The sequence below is a fragment of the Thunnus thynnus genome, chromosome 1 (genome assembly GCF_963924715.1).
Source record: "Thunnus thynnus chromosome 1, fThuThy2.1, whole genome shotgun sequence".
Taxonomy (NCBI): Eukaryota; Metazoa; Chordata; class Actinopteri; order Scombriformes; family Scombridae; genus Thunnus; species Thunnus thynnus.
Window position 1 is genome coordinate 109,184 of NC_089517.1, and position 18,496 is coordinate 127,679.

General features: G+C 44.3%; 1 protein-coding gene across 5 annotated transcripts in view; it reads left to right on the forward strand.

Annotated features, from left to right (window-relative positions):
• Positions 1-18,496, forward strand: part of vps13c (vacuolar protein sorting 13 homolog C) — a 106,573-nt gene that overhangs the window by 59,970 nt on the left and 28,107 nt on the right. For all 5 annotated transcript variants that reach the window (XR_010931699.1, XM_067577652.1, XM_067598011.1 and 2 more), the window contains 10 exons: positions 2,896-3,056; positions 3,154-3,275; positions 6,050-6,347; positions 7,145-7,534; positions 7,891-7,995; positions 8,411-8,563; positions 10,062-10,187; positions 10,304-10,437; positions 10,595-10,721; positions 11,311-11,546. Coding sequence is in view for 4 of the 5 variants with exons in the window: in XM_067577652.1 (XP_067433753.1) it covers positions 2,896-3,056; positions 3,154-3,275; positions 6,050-6,347; positions 7,145-7,534; positions 7,891-7,995; positions 8,411-8,563; positions 10,062-10,187; positions 10,304-10,437; positions 10,595-10,721; positions 11,311-11,546 (1,852 nt within the window). In the remaining variant the exon portion in view is untranslated. The remainder of the gene's footprint in view (positions 1-2,895; positions 3,057-3,153; positions 3,276-6,049; positions 6,348-7,144; positions 7,535-7,890; positions 7,996-8,410; positions 8,564-10,061; positions 10,188-10,303; positions 10,438-10,594; positions 10,722-11,310; positions 11,547-18,496) is intronic.

Below are 18,496 nucleotides of genomic sequence, written 5' to 3' on the forward strand. Positions count from 1 at the left end.
CATGCACAGCTGCTAGTGTGGTTCGGGTGTGGTGATCATTAAATACTCTCTCAGCCAGTCACATCACTGGTGTCATAGCTCTGAGACGGTCGAGCCAATCACAGTTAAACGTGACGATGACAGCTCAACAAATAGAAAGCTTTCCTTCAGGAAATGTCTGGATGGTTCAGAGCATCACAACATGAACACACATCACCATAAATCTGCACCCAAAGACAGATGGAGTCTTTTTTTCATCAGTTAGTTATTGTAATAAAAACAGAAATAAAATAAAGAAATTGATTTGGTAAAGCCGTTTAAATGAATATATCGGACTGACATTATTTTAGTAATAACTCTGAATCTCACCTTGTACACAGTCACATAGTTTAGTAATTCATGTTACACAACAGCATTTGCTCTGCAATGTGTTTCAAGGATAAAACACGGGACACTACTTTTGCTAAAAAGAAAGTTGGAAAAGAGTATATGATGAGCTGCTAACTTGATGTCTCCTTCATAAAAAGCAGAATATCACATTATAACTGACCAGCCTGATGTGTGTAGAGGTGTGTGTGGTTATACTGTCTGATTTAACCTCTTAAACTCCACAAGCATGCCAGCATCCTGACATTACTGTCTCTCAGAGGCTTTAGTGGGCTCAGTTTTAAAGCTAGACTAGAAAAACTTGACACACAGTGCTGAGCTGCATCTCAAATTAATAGTCAGGTTCCCAGATTTCTGATGATGTATCATCACTTCTATGTGGCAGATACTGTTGACCTGCTATCTCCCCCTAGAGATCCCCTGTCCCCCCCTAAAAAAAGACAAAAATGGGTCTATGATAGGGAGGGGCTGTGCATAACGTCACTGCTTCACTTCTCAGAGGCTTCAGATTTATCATCATATCAGTCCTGCTGCCCAGATGCTGCAGAGAATTAATGAATTGAAGGAGAAGCTTTTCATACAGTATAAACAGCTGTGGACAGCAGATACTGTAAGAATCACCCACATTCATTCATAGACTGATTTACTGACTTTCCTGCTTCAACCACAATAAACTTAACTTTCTGTGCTGTTTTTGGTCGGACAGTGATTAATTTAAATTTTTAAAAAAATATTTACAATTTAAGCATTAATCTGTTGTTGCAGCACGTCTGCAGAAAGTATTTAGTTTGGAACACAGGCGCCTGATTCTGTATTAGTAGCTGATGTGACGTATGACTGCAGTGTTTTACTGTAGTCATACGTCAGCTTACATTTTTAACTTTAAGTTTAAAACAACATTAGAGAGACATTAAGTTATTGTCAAAAAATATTTGGCAAAAAGTGTGGCTAATCATCATTATAAGGAAATGTGAAATATCTTAAAAATGCCAAAATACACTAGAGGGGGCATTAATCTTAGTCTTGACAGTAATATGTGCCCACAAACCTGGAAAGAGGCTCAGGTGATCCTTCTACCCAAAAATGCTTGTGCTGCCTTCACTGGCTCTAACAGCCGACCAGTCAGCTTGTTACCTGTCATAAGCAAACTGCTGGAAAAATTGTATTTGACCAGATACAATGCTGTTTTTCTATGAACAATTTTACAAGCAACCACCAGCACGCTTATGGGGAACGGCACTCCACCTGCACAATACTCACCCAGATGACAGATGACTGGCTAAAAGACAGAATATTGTAGGAGCAGTACTATTAGACTTTAGTAATGCCCTTGATATCATTGATCATAGCTTGCTATTAAGGAAACTTAATTGTTATGGCTTTACTTTAGAAAGCTACCCAACTGAGAGAACACAGGTTTTCTTTAACGGAAGCTTCTCAAATGAAAGACATATACAGTGTGGGATTCCACAGGGCTCTTTACTTGGACCACAGCTCTTCTCCATTTTTACAAATGATCTCCCACTTGCTTGTAAAAAGCCTGTGTGTCTATGTATGCAGATGATTCAACACTCTACATGTCTACACCAAAGGAAATCACCTCAGCCCTGAACAAAGAGTTGCAGATAGTATTTAAGTGAATCACTGATAAGAAAACTTGTCCTGAACAGATATAAGACTAAGAGCTTCGTATTTGCAACAAAACACTCATTAAGCTCTAAACCCCAGCTGAGTCTGGTACTGAACAATGTTGCTGTTGAGCAAGTACAGGAAACAAAGCTTCCTGGTGTAACTTTAGACTGTAAACTGTCACAGTGAAGACATAGATTTACGGGGGCAAAAGATGGGGGGAAACATGTCTGTAGACAAGAGAAGCTCTTCTTTTTTAACACCACATCTGACCAAACAGGTCCTGCAGACTTTGCTGTTATCACACTTAGATTATTGCCTGGCGGTCTGGTCAGGAACAACAAAGACAAATCTAGGGAAGCTATGACAGTTCAGAGCAGCTTGGCTTCCCCTTCAGTGCACACTGAGAGTTAATATAAGCAACATGCATGACCGACTCCTGGCTGAAAGTTGATAAAAGGTTAAAAGCATTACTTCTCTCTTTTCCAAAAAACAGTGTATAGAAAATCCCTTACTGTTTGTATGGGCAGCTCACATTTAGCTCTAATGCACACGTGTACCCCACCAAACATGCCACCAGTGGTAACCAGTGGTTGAATGGAACTCCCTTCCAGGTCATATTTCAAAAACTCAGAATAAAGTTATTTTCAAAAAACAAGTGAAGCAACACCTCGTGGCTGTTCACATTAGATTGTAGTGTGCATTGCTGACTTATTATTTTAATATTATACATTTATTGATTTTTATTACTTTTGTTACTTGTTGTTTTTTGTGCATTGATGGTTGTATGATGTTTTGTATGGACCCCAGAAAGACTAGCTGATGTTTTCTGCATTAACTAATGGGGATCCTAATAAAATAAAATCAAACAGGTGTTTAAAGAACAGGTGTCTCTTGCAGTGCCTTCTGGATTCAGCGAGATCTCCAACATCGCTGTGGATAAGCCGGGCCGCCGCCTCTACAACATCCGCGGTCCGAAGCTGCAGGAGGCCGTTTCTGTGTTGGTACAGATCGATGCCACCGAGGGCAACAAGGTCATCACCGTCCGCTCGCCGCTGCAGGTCTGAATCCCAAACACACTGTCATCAGGACTGTCGACTGTCAGGATATAGGTTATTGATGTCTGATCAGTAGATAATTTTAACTGTTGTTTTTCAGTTAAAGAATCACTTCTCTGTGCCATTCGCTATCCTGAAGTACTGTCCAACATCTAGGAGCCTGCAGAGTGTCGGACAGGCCGAACCTGAGAAAGAGTTTCACATCGCCCTAGAAACCTACAGGTAGTGTTTACAGTGACATCACACTGTCTACAGGTAGTGTTTACAGTGACATCACACTGTCTACATGTAGTGTTTACAGTGACATCACACTGCCTACATGTAGTGTTTACAGTGACATCACACTGTCTACAGGTAGTGTTTACAGTGACATCACACTGCCTACAGGTAGTGTTTACAGTCACATCACACTGTCTACAGGTAGTGTTTACAGTGACATCACACTGTCTACAGGTAGTGTTTACAGTGACATCACACTGTCTATAGGTAGTGTTTACAGTGACATCACACTGTCTACAGGTAGTGTTTACAGTGACATCACACTGTCTACAGGTAGTGTTTACAGTGACATCACACTGTCTATAGGTAGTGTCCACAGTGACATCACACTGCCTACAGGTAGTGTTTACAGTGACATCACACTGTCTACAGGTAGTGTTTACAGTGACATCACACTGCCTACAGGTAGTGTTTACAGTGACATCACACTGTCTATAGGTAGTGTCCACAGTGACATCACACTGCCTACAGGTAGTGTTTACAGTGACATCACACTGTCTACAGGTAGTGTTTACAGTGACATCACACTGTCTATAGGTAGTGTTTACAGTGACATCACACTGTCTACAGGTAGTGTTTACAGTGACATCACACTGTCTACAGGTAGTGTTTACAGTGACATCACACTGTCTACAGGTAGTGTTTACAGTGACATCACACTGTCTATAGGTAGTGTTTACAGTGACATCACACTGTCTACATGTAGTGTTTACAGTGACATCACACTGTCTACAGGTAGTGTTTACAGTGACATCACACTGTCTACATGTAGTGTTTACAGTGACATCACACTGTCTACATGTAGTGTTTACAGTGACATCACACTGATTACAGATAGTGTTTACAGTGACATCACACTGTCTACATGTAGTGTTTACAGTGACATCACACTGTCTACAGGTAGTGTTTACAGTGACATCACACTGTCTACATGTAGTGTTTACAGTGACATCACACTGATTACAGATAGTGTTTACAGTGACATCACACTGTCTACATGTAGTGTTTATAGTGACATCACACTGTCTACATGTAGTGTTTACAGTGACATCACACTGATTACAGATAGTGTTTACAGTGACATCACACTGTCTACATGTAGTGTTTACAGTGACATCACACTGTCTACAGGTAGTGTTTACAGTGACATCACACTGTCTACATGTAGTGTTTACAGTGACATCACACTGATTACAGATAGTGTTTACAGTGACATCACACTGTCTACATGTAGTGTTTATAGTGACATCACACTGCCTACAGGTAGTGTTTACAGTGACATCACACTGTCTACAGGTAGTGTTTACAGTGACATCACACTGTCTACAGGTAGTGTTTACAGTGACATCACACTGTCTACATGTAGTGTTTACAGTGACATCACACTGTCTACAGGTAGTGTTTACAGTGACATCACACTGTCTACAGGTAGTGTCTACAGTGACATCACACTGTCTACAGGTAGTGTTTACAGTGACATCACACTGTCTACAGGTAGTGTCTACAGTGACATCACACTGTCTACAGGTAGTGTCTACAGTGACATCACACTGTCTACAGGTAGTGTCTACAGTGACATCACACTGTCTACAGGTAGTGTTTACAGTGACATCACACTGTCTACAGGTAGTGTTTACAGTGACATCACACTGTCTACAGGTAGTGTTTACAGTGACATCACACTGTCTACATGTAGTGTTTACAGTGACATCACACTGTCTACAGGTAGTGTTTACAGTGACATCACACTGTCTACAGGTAGTGTCTACAGTGACATCACACTGTCTACAGGTAGTGTTTACAGTGACATCACACTGTCTACAGGTAGTGTCTACAGTGACATCACACTGTCTACAGGTAGTGTCTACAGTGACATCACACTGTCTACAGGTAGTGTCTACAGTGACATCACACTGTCTACAGGTAGTGTCTACAGTGACATCACACTGTCTACAGGTAGTGTCTACAGTGACATCACACTGTCTACAGGTAGTGTTTACAGTGACATCACACTGTCTACAGGTAGTGTTTACAGTGACATCACACTGTCTACATGTAGTGTTTACAGTGACATCACACTGTCTACAGGTAGTGTTTACAGTGACATCACACTGTCTACATGTAGTGTTTACAGTGACATCACACTGTCTACAGGTAGTGTTTACAGTGACATCACACTGTCTACATGTAGTGTTTACAGTGACATCACACTGCCTACAGGTAGTGTTTACAGTGACATCACACTGCCTACATGTAGTGTTTACAGTGACATCACACTGTCTACATGTAGTGTTTACAGTGACATCACACTGCCTACATGTAGTGTTTACAGTGACATCACACTGTCTACATGTAGTGTTTACAGTGACATCACACTGCCTACAGGTAGTGTTTACAGTCACATCACACTGTCTACATGTAGTGTTTACAGTGACATCACACTGTCTACATGTAGTGTTTACAGTGACATCACACTGTCTACATGTAGTGTTTACAGTGACATCACACTGTCTACAGGTAGTGTTTACAGTGACATCACACTGCTTCCTCACTCCCTCCCTGTGGCTGTTACCTCCACTCAGCCCTCTTTGTGAATCGGAGTATCAGCCTTTGTTTCAGGTCTTTGAAGTTCCTCTGGCAGCAGGTGCTCAGGTGTGTGGCCCAGGGCTTCACTAGATGTTGACAGTGTAGTTTTATTTTACCTCCCTCCTCTACAGATGCCAGCTGTTTGTCCGTCCAGCAGGGCGTCTGGACGGTCAGTACGGGCCGTCTTCCACCTGCGTGGCGTGGAAGGAGCAGGTGCACCGCAGCTCAGAGGTACGCTCGGTGCTGCAGTGCCCAGCGGCCGACAGCAGCCTGCTGCCGCTGATGGTCAGCACGCTGGCCGTCCCTGATGACCTGCGACACATCACCAGCCATGGAGAGGAGGACTGGGATCCCGCCTACATCATCCACCTGCACCCGGTGGCCACGCTACGCAACCTGCTGCCCTACACCATCCGCTACATGCTGGAGGTACAACATAATACCATTATACACCAGGATTCCCTGTATTATGGTATATATATGTATACCATATGTGTCTATACACACACACACACACACACGTATATATGATGATTTTTGTTTATTCATCATGTGAAGTAAAAACAACTGGATCAGCCAAAGTTTATTAACAGCCACTGACGCTAAAACAATTTTTGTTAAACAAGATTTCTATAAAACATCAGATAATCAAATCTGATCTGACAGTCTGGTGCAATCTCATCTGGTCTAACTGAACCTGATCCGGTTTTATCTCATCTGGTCTAACTGAACCTGATCCGGTTTTATCTCATCTGGTCTAACTGAACCTGATCAGGTTTTATCTCACCTGGTCTAACTGAACCTGATCGGGTTTTCTCTCATCTGGTCTAACTGAACCTGATCCGGTTTTATCTCATCTGGTCTAACTGAACCTGATCAGGTTTTATCTCACCTGGTCTAACTGAACCTGATCGGGTTTTATCTCACCTGGTCTAACTGAACCTGATCGGGTTTTATCTCATCTGGTCTAACTGAACCTGATCGGGTTTTATCTCATCTGGTCTAACTGAACCTGATCGGGTTTTATCTCATCTGGTCTAACTGAACCTGATCCGGTTTTATCTCATCTGGTCTAACTGAACCTGATCCGGTTTTAACTGAACTGGTCTAACTGAACCTGATCGGGTTTTATCTCATCTGGTCTAACTGAACCTGATCCGGTTTTAACTGAACTGGTCTAACTGAACCTGATCGGGTTTTATCTCATCTGGTCTCTTCCTCCTCAGAGCTCTGCAGACTCGTACGAGCTTCAGGAAGGCAGCACGTCGGACCTCCTGAACGCTCGTGTGTCAGGTGAGATCATGTCATTGGTGCTGATGAGGTATCAGGGTCGCAACTGGCACGGACACGTTCGAATCGAACAGGAAATGCCGGAGTTCTTTGCCGTCTGTCTCACCTGTGACACCGACACCAACATGACGGTGGACGTGAGCATGCATGTGTCGAGGACTACGAGCCGCCTGCTGCTGTCGCTCTTCAGCCCGTACTGGATCATCAACAAGACGTCTCGAGTGCTGCAGTACAGAGCCGAGGACGTCAGCGTCAAACACCCGGCCGACTTCCGAGACATTATCTTGTTCTCCTTCAGGAAGAAGAATCTCTTCAGCAAGAGCAAGGTGAGACCAACACCTGGACAGGTTCACGCTGCTGAACTGGTTTCACGTCAGTCAGTATAACACGTCAACGACATTTAAACACTCACCTCACCACCTTATGAAATGTCCTTAAACACCTTTCTGCTGCTCACAGGACGAACCCGTTTCCTCTAGCGCCACCCTCAGGATACATCTTATACAAGTTTCAAACTTTTTACCCACTTTTTGTGTTTTTGCCTTAATTTGTGGGTCAGGTCTTTCACACTCAGTTTCATATTAAAGTTTGGAAACATTTCATTGTGTTAAACATAATTTTACTTGCTGACAGAAACATTAGCAGGCTTGTGTTCATTAAAGTGTTTGTTGATGTTGTTCAGCTCCAGCTGTGCATCTCCACCAGCTCCTGGTCAGATGGTTTCTCTCTGGACACGGTGGGAAGTTACGGCTGCGTTCGCTGTCCTGCCAACAACATGGACTTCCTGGTAACAGAAACTCTCTCAGTGTCTCTGGTCAATGAAAAGCTTTCAGGTTCTTTAAAGCTCCTCTGTGGACTGAGACCGTTTCCATCCTTTGCATTTAAAAACCAGCTGAATCTTTTAAATTCAAGCTGTTTGATGTTAAAATGGTGCCAGTTTTGGAGATTTGATTTGATTTGATCAGATTACAGCAAACAATCTGCTAATGAAGACCATGTCACATGGTTGAAAGCTCCAGAACAAGCACTAGATTCCAGGTGAAGTCCAGGTGAAAATAATTAAGAGCTACAATAATTAGTTGATTAATTGATCTGTTTTCTGACATTTTACAAACCAAATCAGTTAATACATCAAATAAATAATGTTTACTTTCTCAGTTTTACGCTGGAACAGTAAGTAAAGCTTTATGTTGCATGTGCAGGTGGGAGTGAGCATCCAGATGAGCAGCTTCAACCTGACCCGGATCGTCACCATGAGTCCGTTCTTCACGCTGGTCAACAAGTCCTCGTATGAACTGGAGGTGGGAGAAGTCAGCCAGACCTCCACCAGGTGGCACTACATCGCCTCCACAGAGGTTAGTGTGATGTCGTAGCTGCTGAGGCTCATGGGTACTGTAGTATTTAGGACTCCACAGTCTGTTTCATTGGGTGCATCCCAAGTCTCTTAAATTGCATCCACGTTTCCCCCCCCCTTGTTTTAAGAGACATGAGACGTCCTCTCCTCTGAGGCGTCATGTGAAGCGACGTCCGTTTCTGATGATAGCGACAGCTGATCACAGCTGGATCAGCTGATCACAGCTCGATCAGCTGATCACAGCTGGATCAGCTGATCAGTCGGCTTTAACAGCTGTAGAAACTTCTGATGGAGTTTGTGTCTGCACACATGTGCACTGTGTTAATACTAATAAAGTTTTCACCGCTAGAGCAGCTGTTTCCTCTCTGCAGCCTGTTTCCTGTTTAACAAACACCTCAATAAAAACCTGCATTCTGTATTTATACTGTGTCCTGCTCAGACACACAGGAACCATTTCTACTCACAGAATGTGTTTATACTATTTATTGATTATTTGTATCTGTATTTATTGATAATCCTGATAGTGAATTCATCATTTAATAACCCAGAATATGATCAGAGTGTCTCCTGAACACTGGGAAATATGTATTTGGCTAAATGTTTCAGGGAAAATAGAAATGATGTAACTCATATATATCAGCCTCACATGTGACTGAATGGAAATGACGATAAATGATGTAAAATATAAATGTGTTGAACTGTTATTATGGATCAAATTAAAGTCAGGAAGAGTCTGTCTGTCAGCAGGAAACAGTTTAATAGAGGAAATAACATCATGAAAAGAAAAATCTTTCTAATAAATGAAGAAAGTTGTTTATGGTTCTTTTGTTGATCAGACCGACAATTAATAGATTTTTAATTATGATGAATCAGAAAACAAGTAAAGCATAGAAGTTGGGAATGATAAACTTAAATTTAATCTATGATCTGTCTTCACTTCGGTGTGAAACTGCAGTGATGTATCAGATCAGTCAGATCAGCTGCAGCGTCCAATCAATCACTGATATCCAATAAGGGGGCGTGTCGGCCGGTAAAAGACTTCCTGTGAGGCCGCTCTCGTGTTTCCTCGCTCGGAGCAGAATAAGAAACTTGGGACGCTCGTCAAAATGGCGCATCAGGAACAACCTCCGGTTCAGGTGGGGAGCGAGGAGATCCTAGATCTACAGATCGTTGTGACTTCTGTCGAAACATTTAGGAGCCTTTTTCACTTCTGTGTGTGATCACACCTGTCCACCAGGTGGAGCTCTATTGATAAAGAGACATCACAAGCAGGACATCAGTGTGATCAGGTTCAGGTGTTGCTGTGTTTTGTCAGGGACCCAGTCTGTGTTCAAGACCAATTATTTTACTTTCGGTGGAACATTTTAGTTTTTTCTTGTGAGAAGGAAACAAATGGACAGAGATAATTATTATATAACATTTTATTGGAAACGTGTCATTGCCAAATCTAAGTGAGAACTGTATGAGGTCGTCACTGCAGCATTGTTGTTGTGTTGCAGTGCCTCCCGCTGTGGCCGGAGGACACCTCGGGGAAGTTGTGCGTCCGTGTGGTCGGATCTGAATCCACCACCAGATTCTTCTTCTTCAACCAGCAGGACAACGGCACCCTGCTGAGTCTCGACATGGTCAGTGTCCGCTGGACCAATCACATCGCTGGTTTCTTCTGAGAGTTCATAACACACATTTATATATAATTTAGAGTGGTTTAATGTGTGTTGTGTGTGTGTGTGTGTGTGCGCAGTGTGGTGGGATCATCGTGGATGTCAACATAGCCGATCACTCCACCGTCATCAGCTTCAGTGATTACTATGAAGGAGCAGCGCCCGCCCTGCTGCTCAACCACACACCCTGGGTCACCATCAGCTACAGACAGAGGTCAGAGGTCACACACACACACATACACAAAAAGCCTGAAATAAAAAACAAATACAGTGTCAAAAGTGTCGGAGTCACTGCTGATGTCATCAGTGATGTCATCATGCACTCCAAACCTTTCTGACAGTTTAACAGAAACATCTCGTCTCTCTCTCAGCGGCTCGGCGGTGGTTCACCAGCTGAAACCCGGCGAGGCTCGGCGGTTTGCGTGGGACGATCCGGCGGGTGTCCGGACGCTCAGCTGGAGCTGCCTGGAACATTCTGGAGAGCTGGACCTGCTGAAGGTCTGACACACACCACTGTAGTCTATGTTTTTATATTCACTTCAGATCAAGTGACTCTGTAATGAAGTGTCAGATTGTCTCCATCTCTGCAGCTCTATGAGGCTTTTTTTGCCTCTTGCAGCGCCTAGATTTGTTTTTTGGCACTTTTTCTGTCTGGTTCAGTCTCACCTGTTCACCAGCTTCCCAGCAGCAAACTGACAAAGTTAGAGATGAGCTGATGAAGAAAGTGGAACATGGAGCAGCTAAAGACACAGATATTTTCTCAGGAGTTGGTGGAGACTAAAGCAGAGCTAAAGGAGAGTGAATATTAGACTCCAGCAGGATGATCATGTTGCTGTGTGTCTGCTGGATGTGGAAGAAGGCAACTGGTTGCCATGGTTACTTTATAAGCTGATCATATGTCACCTTTCTGCTCAACACAGTAAGTCAGGTTTAAAATTCAGCTTATACAAACAGTCATACCAGTTACAACATACTGGGGGCAGCAGAGAGACCAGCTGACTCTCACACTAAAAGCGACTCGTCGTTCTTTATGTGGATCTGAAGCAGCAGCAGCTGACAGTCCGTCTGTGTCTGGTTTGTGGTTCAGGACGAGATGGGTCAGTTCTCCTACGACAGCCTGTCTCAGGTCCACTGGGTTTCCTTCCTGGACGGACGCCAACGAGTGCTGCTGTTCACTGAAGATGTTGCTGTGGTGACGAAAGCGCGGCAGGCCGAAGAGCTGGAGCAGTTCCAACAGGAGGTGAAGGTGTCGCTGCAAAACCTCGGCCTGTCACTGGTCAACAACGCCAACCGGCAGGAGATCGCTTACATTGGCATCACCAGGTAAACATGCATCATACACCGGGTAAACACCCACCATACACCAGGTAAACATGCATCATACACCAGGTAAACACCCACCATACACCAGGTAAACATGCATCATGAACCGGGTAAACACCCACCATACACCAGGTAAACACCCACCATACACCAGGTAAACATGCATCATACACTGGGTAAACACCCACCATACACTGGGTAAACACCCACCATACACTGGGTAAACACCCACCATACACTGGGTAAACACCCATCATACACTGGGTAAACACCCATCATACACCAGGTAAACACCCACCATACACCAGGTAAACATGCATCATACACTAGGTAAACACCCACCATACACTGGGTAAACACCCACCATACACAGGGTAAACACCCACCATACACTGGGTAAACACCCACCATACACTGGGTAAACACCCATCATACACTGGGTAAACACCCATCATACACCAGGTAAACATGCATCATACACTGGGTAAACACCCACCATACACAGGGTAAACACCCACCATACACTGGGTAAACACCCACCATACACTGGGTAAACACCCACCATACACAGGGTAAACACCCACCATACACTGGGTAAACACCCATCATACACTGGGTAAACACCCATCATACACCAGGTAAACACCCACCATACACCAGGTAAACATGCATCATACACTGGGTAAACACCCACCATACACCAGGTAAACATGCATCATACACTAGGTAAACACCCACCATACACTGGGTAAACACCCATCATACACCAGGTAAACACCCACCATGCACCAGGTAAACATGCATCATACACTAGGTAAACACCCACCATACACTGGGTAAACACCCATCATACACCAGGTAAACACCCACCATACACCAGGTAAACATGCATCATACACTAGGTAAACACCCACCATACACCAGGTAAACATGCATCATACACCAGGTAAACACCCACCATACACCAGGTAAACACCCACCATACACCAGGTAAACATGCATCATACACCAGATAAACACCCACCATACACCGGGTAAACATGCATCATACACCAGGTAAACACCCACCATACACCAGGTAAACATGCATCATACACTAGGTAAACACCCACCATACACCAGGTAAACACCCACCATACACCAGATAAACACCCACCATACACTGGGTAAACACCCATCATACACCAGGTAAACACCCACCATGCACCAGGTAAACATGCATCATACACTAGGTAAACACCCACCATACACTGGGTAAACACCCATCATACACCAGGTAAACACCCACCATACACCAGGTAAACATGCATCATACACTAGGTAAACACCCACCATACACCAGGTAAACATGCATCATACACCAGGTAAACACCCACCATACACCAGGTAAACACCCACCATACACCAGGTAAACATGCATCATACACCAGATAAACACCCACCATACACCGGGTAAACATGCATCATACACCAGGTAAACACCCACCATACACCAGGTAAACATGCATCATACACTAGGTAAACACCCACCATACACTGGGTAAACACCCATCATACACCAGGTAAACACCCACCATACACCAGGTAAACATGCATCATACACTAGGTAAACACCCACCATACACCAGGTAAACATGCATCATACACCAGGTAAACACCCACCATACACCAGGTAAACACCCACCATACACCAGGTAAACACCCACCATACACCAGGTAAACACCCACCATGCACCAGGTAAACATGCATCATACACCGGGTAAACACCCACCATACACCAGGTAAACATGCATCATACACCAGATAAACACCCACCATACACCAGGTAAACACCCACCATACACCAGGTAAACATGCATCATACACCAGGTAAACACCCACCATACACCAGGTAAACATGCATCATACACCAGGTAAACACCCACCATACACCAGGTAAACACCCACCATACACCAGGTAAACATGCATCATACACTGGGTAAACACCCACCATACACCAGGTAAACATGCATCATACACTAGGTAAACACCCACCATACACTGGGTAAACACCCATCATACACCAGGTAAACACCCACCATACACCAGGTAAACATGCATCATACACTAGGTAAACACCCACCATACACCAGGTAAACATGCATCATACACCAGGTAAACACCCACCATACACCAGGTAAACACCCACCATACACCAGGTAAACACCCACCATACACCAGGTAAACACCCACCATGCACCAGGTAAACATGCATCATACACCGGGTAAACTCCCACCATACACCAGGTAAACATGCATCATACACTAGGTAAACACCCACCATACACCGGGTAAACTCCCACCATACACCAGGTAAACATGCATCATACACTAGGTAAACACCCACCATACACCAGGTAAACACCCACCATACACCGGGTAAACACCCACCATACACCGGGTAAACTCCCACCATACACCAGGTAAACATGCATCATACACCAGATAATCACCCACCATACACCAGGTAAACATTCATCATACACCAGATAAACACCCACCATACACCGGGTAAACACCCACCATACACCAGGTAAACATGCATCATACACCAGATAATCACCCACCATACACCAGGTAAACATTCATCATACACCAGATAATCACCCACCATACACCAGGTAAACATTCATCATACACCAGATAAACACCCACCATACACCAGATAAACACCCACCATACACCAGGTAAACACCCACCATACACCAGGTAAACGCCCACCATACACCAGGTAAACACCCACCATACACCAGGTAAACACCCACCATACACCAGATAAACACCCACCATACACCAGGTAAACGCCCACCATACACCAGGTAAACACCCACCATACACCAGGTAAACACCCACCATACACCAGATAAACACCCACCATACACCAGGTAAACATTCATCATACACCAGATAAACACCCACCATACACCAGGTAAACGCCCACCATACACCAGGTAAACGCCCACCATACACCAGGTAAACACCCACCATACACCAGGCAAACATTCATCATACACCAGATAAACACCCACCATACACCAGGTAAACGCCCACCATACACCAGGTAAACATTCATCATACACCAGATAAACACCCACCATACACCAGGTAAACGCCCACCATACACCAGGTAAACGCCCACCATACACCAGGTAAACACCCACCATACACCAGGTAAACACCCACCATACACCAGATAAACACCCACCATACACCAGGTAAACGCCCACCATACACCAGGTAAACGCCCACCATACTACAGGTAAACATGCATCATACACCAGGTAAACATGCATCATACACCAGATAAACACCCACCATACACCAGGTAAACACCCACCATACACCAGGTAAACACCCATCATACACCAGGTAAACATGCATCATACACCGGGTAAACTCCCACCATACACCAGGTAAACACCCACCATACACCAGGTAGACACCCACCATACACCAGGTAAACATGCATCATACACCAGATAAACACCCACCATACACCAGGTAAACATGCATCATACACCAGATAAACACCCACCATACACCAGGTAAACATGCATCATACACCGGGTAAACATGCATCATACACCGGGTAAACACCCACCATACACCAGGTAAACATGCATCATACACCGGGTAAACTCCCACCATACACCAGGTAAACATGCATCATACACCAGATAAACACCCACCATACACCAGGTAAACATGCATCATACACCAGATAAACACCCACCATACACCAGGGGTCCGTTTCACAAAGCAGGTTCAACAAACTCTGAGTCTAATCCTGAACTCTGAGTTGATCTACTCTGAGATAGGAAACTCCGAGTTTCCGGTTCCAGAACAGCTGATTTGAGTCAGTTTATTCAACTCGGAGTAGTTTCACCTGGAGTTAAGCGCGTGCACCACAACTATAAAAAGCCAGCATCAATGGAGCCCCGATTCAACGAGTCACCATGGCAACGGGGAAGCGGAGGGCTGCGTTTTTCGCCCCACTAGGGCTAGAAATCTTAATGCGATAATACGGCGAGTTTGAACATGTTTTCAAAAAGAAGTGCAACACCGCTGCAGCTGCAAAAGAGAGGGAGACGGCGTGGGAGAACATCGCTGCTCGGGTCAATGCGTAAGTTTAAATGTAGTCCTTTGCAATCACAATAATATTACAGAGGAAAACTGCTTGATTGGTCGCCTATTAATTTATTTTATTTAGGTCCAATCCCGCGAGGGAGAAGCGCACTTGGCAGTAGTTTAGGATAAAATATAAAAGCATTGTTCAAACAGGTGAGACCTCGGCATAATCTCATGGGGGTACCTCACTTTGATCATTTTTTACATTGTAAAGTAAATATTAAGTGGCTGTTTGACTGTGCAGTTGTTTTATCCCCAACATAATGCTGGTTTCACACACATAAATGTCTTCTCATCTACATCATGTTCTGTTAAATAATTAATCCTATTTAAACTAACACAGACTTCTACTCAGCCAACAGAAAGAAGGCAGATGTCCGTAAAACGGGTGGTGGTCCAGCACCGCCACCTCTAACGGAGGCAGAGGAGCTGGCCATAAATCAGAATTTAGGAAGGCCTGTGGCTGGCTCCGACACTGTACAAAAAACTTCCGTTTGCAAAGAAACGCAGCGCAACATACAATATCTGCTGGGATGTGAGAGCATGATTACGATTAGTAATGTTGCAAATGTAAAGACGGATTAGGTTGTGTATGTAGATGATGGACTGTGATGTGAAACGGTACCGCTCAAAAAGATAATTGTCTGGAAATGCTAGAACATCTATGCGCGGTCTGATAACCATCTCTCAACGAATATTTAATTCTCTGCGCAGTAATGCTGCACCTTCATCCACGGGATCGTTATCAAAAGGACATGCCATGTTAGTGAAAAAGTCGCCACCTACTGTGCCTAATGGACTTCTAATATACTGACTCTGATTTTTTTTAATGATTTTTTTAAATGATAGACGGCAGAACAAGGCTACGCCAAAATTCGCCTGCTGCCTGAATGAATGAGGAAATCAAATGGAGTGTGTGGCTCTGAAAGAGGGCGGAGACTGAGAGAAACTCGAGGTTCATTGAGAAAAACCTGGTCCCGACCAGGTTAGGTTCATAGAGTCTGTTACTACGGTAACTGACCGAGAGCTTAAGTTACCCCTCTCTGTGAAACAGGCTAGAGTTATCCCTCTTTCTCTGGTTTGAGTTACCTCCCTTTTTGAAACGGAAAACTCAGAGTTTCCCTCATTTCAGGGTTAACAAAGTCTGAGTTTTCACTAAACCTGCTTTGTGAAACGGACCCCAGGTAAACATGCATCATACACCGGGTAAACACCCACCATACACCAGGTAAACATGCATCATACACCGGGTAAACTCCCACCATACACCAGGTAAACATGCATCATACACCAGATAAACACCCACCATACACCAGGTAAACATGCACCATACACCAGATAAACACCCACCATACACCAGGTAAACATGCATCATACACCGGGTAAACTCCCACCATACACCAGGTAAACACCCACCATACACCAGGTAGACACCCACCATACACCAGGTAAACATGCATCATACACCGGGTAAACTCCCACCATACACCAGGTAAACACCCATCATACACCAGGTAGACACCCACCATACACAAGGTAAACATGCATCATACACCAGGTAGACACCCACCATACACAAGGTAAACACCCATCATACACCAGGTAGACACCCACCATACACAAGGTAAACATGCATCATACACCAGGTAGACACCCACCATACACCAGGTAAACACCCACCATACACCAGGTAAACACCCACCATACACCAGGTAAACATGCATCATACACCAGATAAACACCCACCATACACCAGGTAAACACCCACCATACACCAGGTAGACACCCACCATACACCAGGTAAACATGCATCATACACCGGGTAAACTCCCACCATACACCAGGTAGACACCCACCATACACCAGGTAGACACCCACCATACACCAGGTAAACATGCATCATACACCAGGTAAACACCCATCATACACCAGGTAGACACCCACCATACACAAGGTAAACACCCATCATACACCAGGTAGACACCCACCATACACAAGGTAAACATGCATCATACACCAGGTAGACACCCACCATACACCAGGTAAACATGCATCATACACCGGGTAAACTCCCACCATACACCAGGTAAACATGCATCATACACCAGATAAACACCCACCATACACCAGGTAAACATGCATCATACACCGGGTAAACATGCATCATACACCGGGTAAACACCCACCATACACCAGGTAAACATGCATCATACACCGGGTAAACTCCCACCATACACAAGGTAAACATGCATCATACACCAGATAAACACCCACCATACACCAGGTAAACATGCATCATACACCGGGTAAACTCCCACCATACACCAGGTAAACATGCATCATACACCAGATAAACACCCACCATACACCAGGTAAACACCCACCATACACCAGGTAAACATGCATCATACACCAGATAAACACCCACCATACACCAGGTAAACATGCATCATACACCAGATAAACACCCACCATACACCAGGTAAACACCCACCATACACCAGGTAAACACCCACCATACACCAGGTAAACATGCATCATACACCAGATAAACACCCACCATACACCAGGTAAACATGCATCATACACCAGATAAACACCCACCATACACCAGGTAAACATGCATCATACACCAGATAAACACCCACCATACACCAGGTAAACATGCATCATACACCAGATAAACACCCACCATACACCAGGTAAACATGCATCATACACCAGATAAACACCCACCATACACCAGGTAAACATGCATCATACACCAGATAAACACCCACC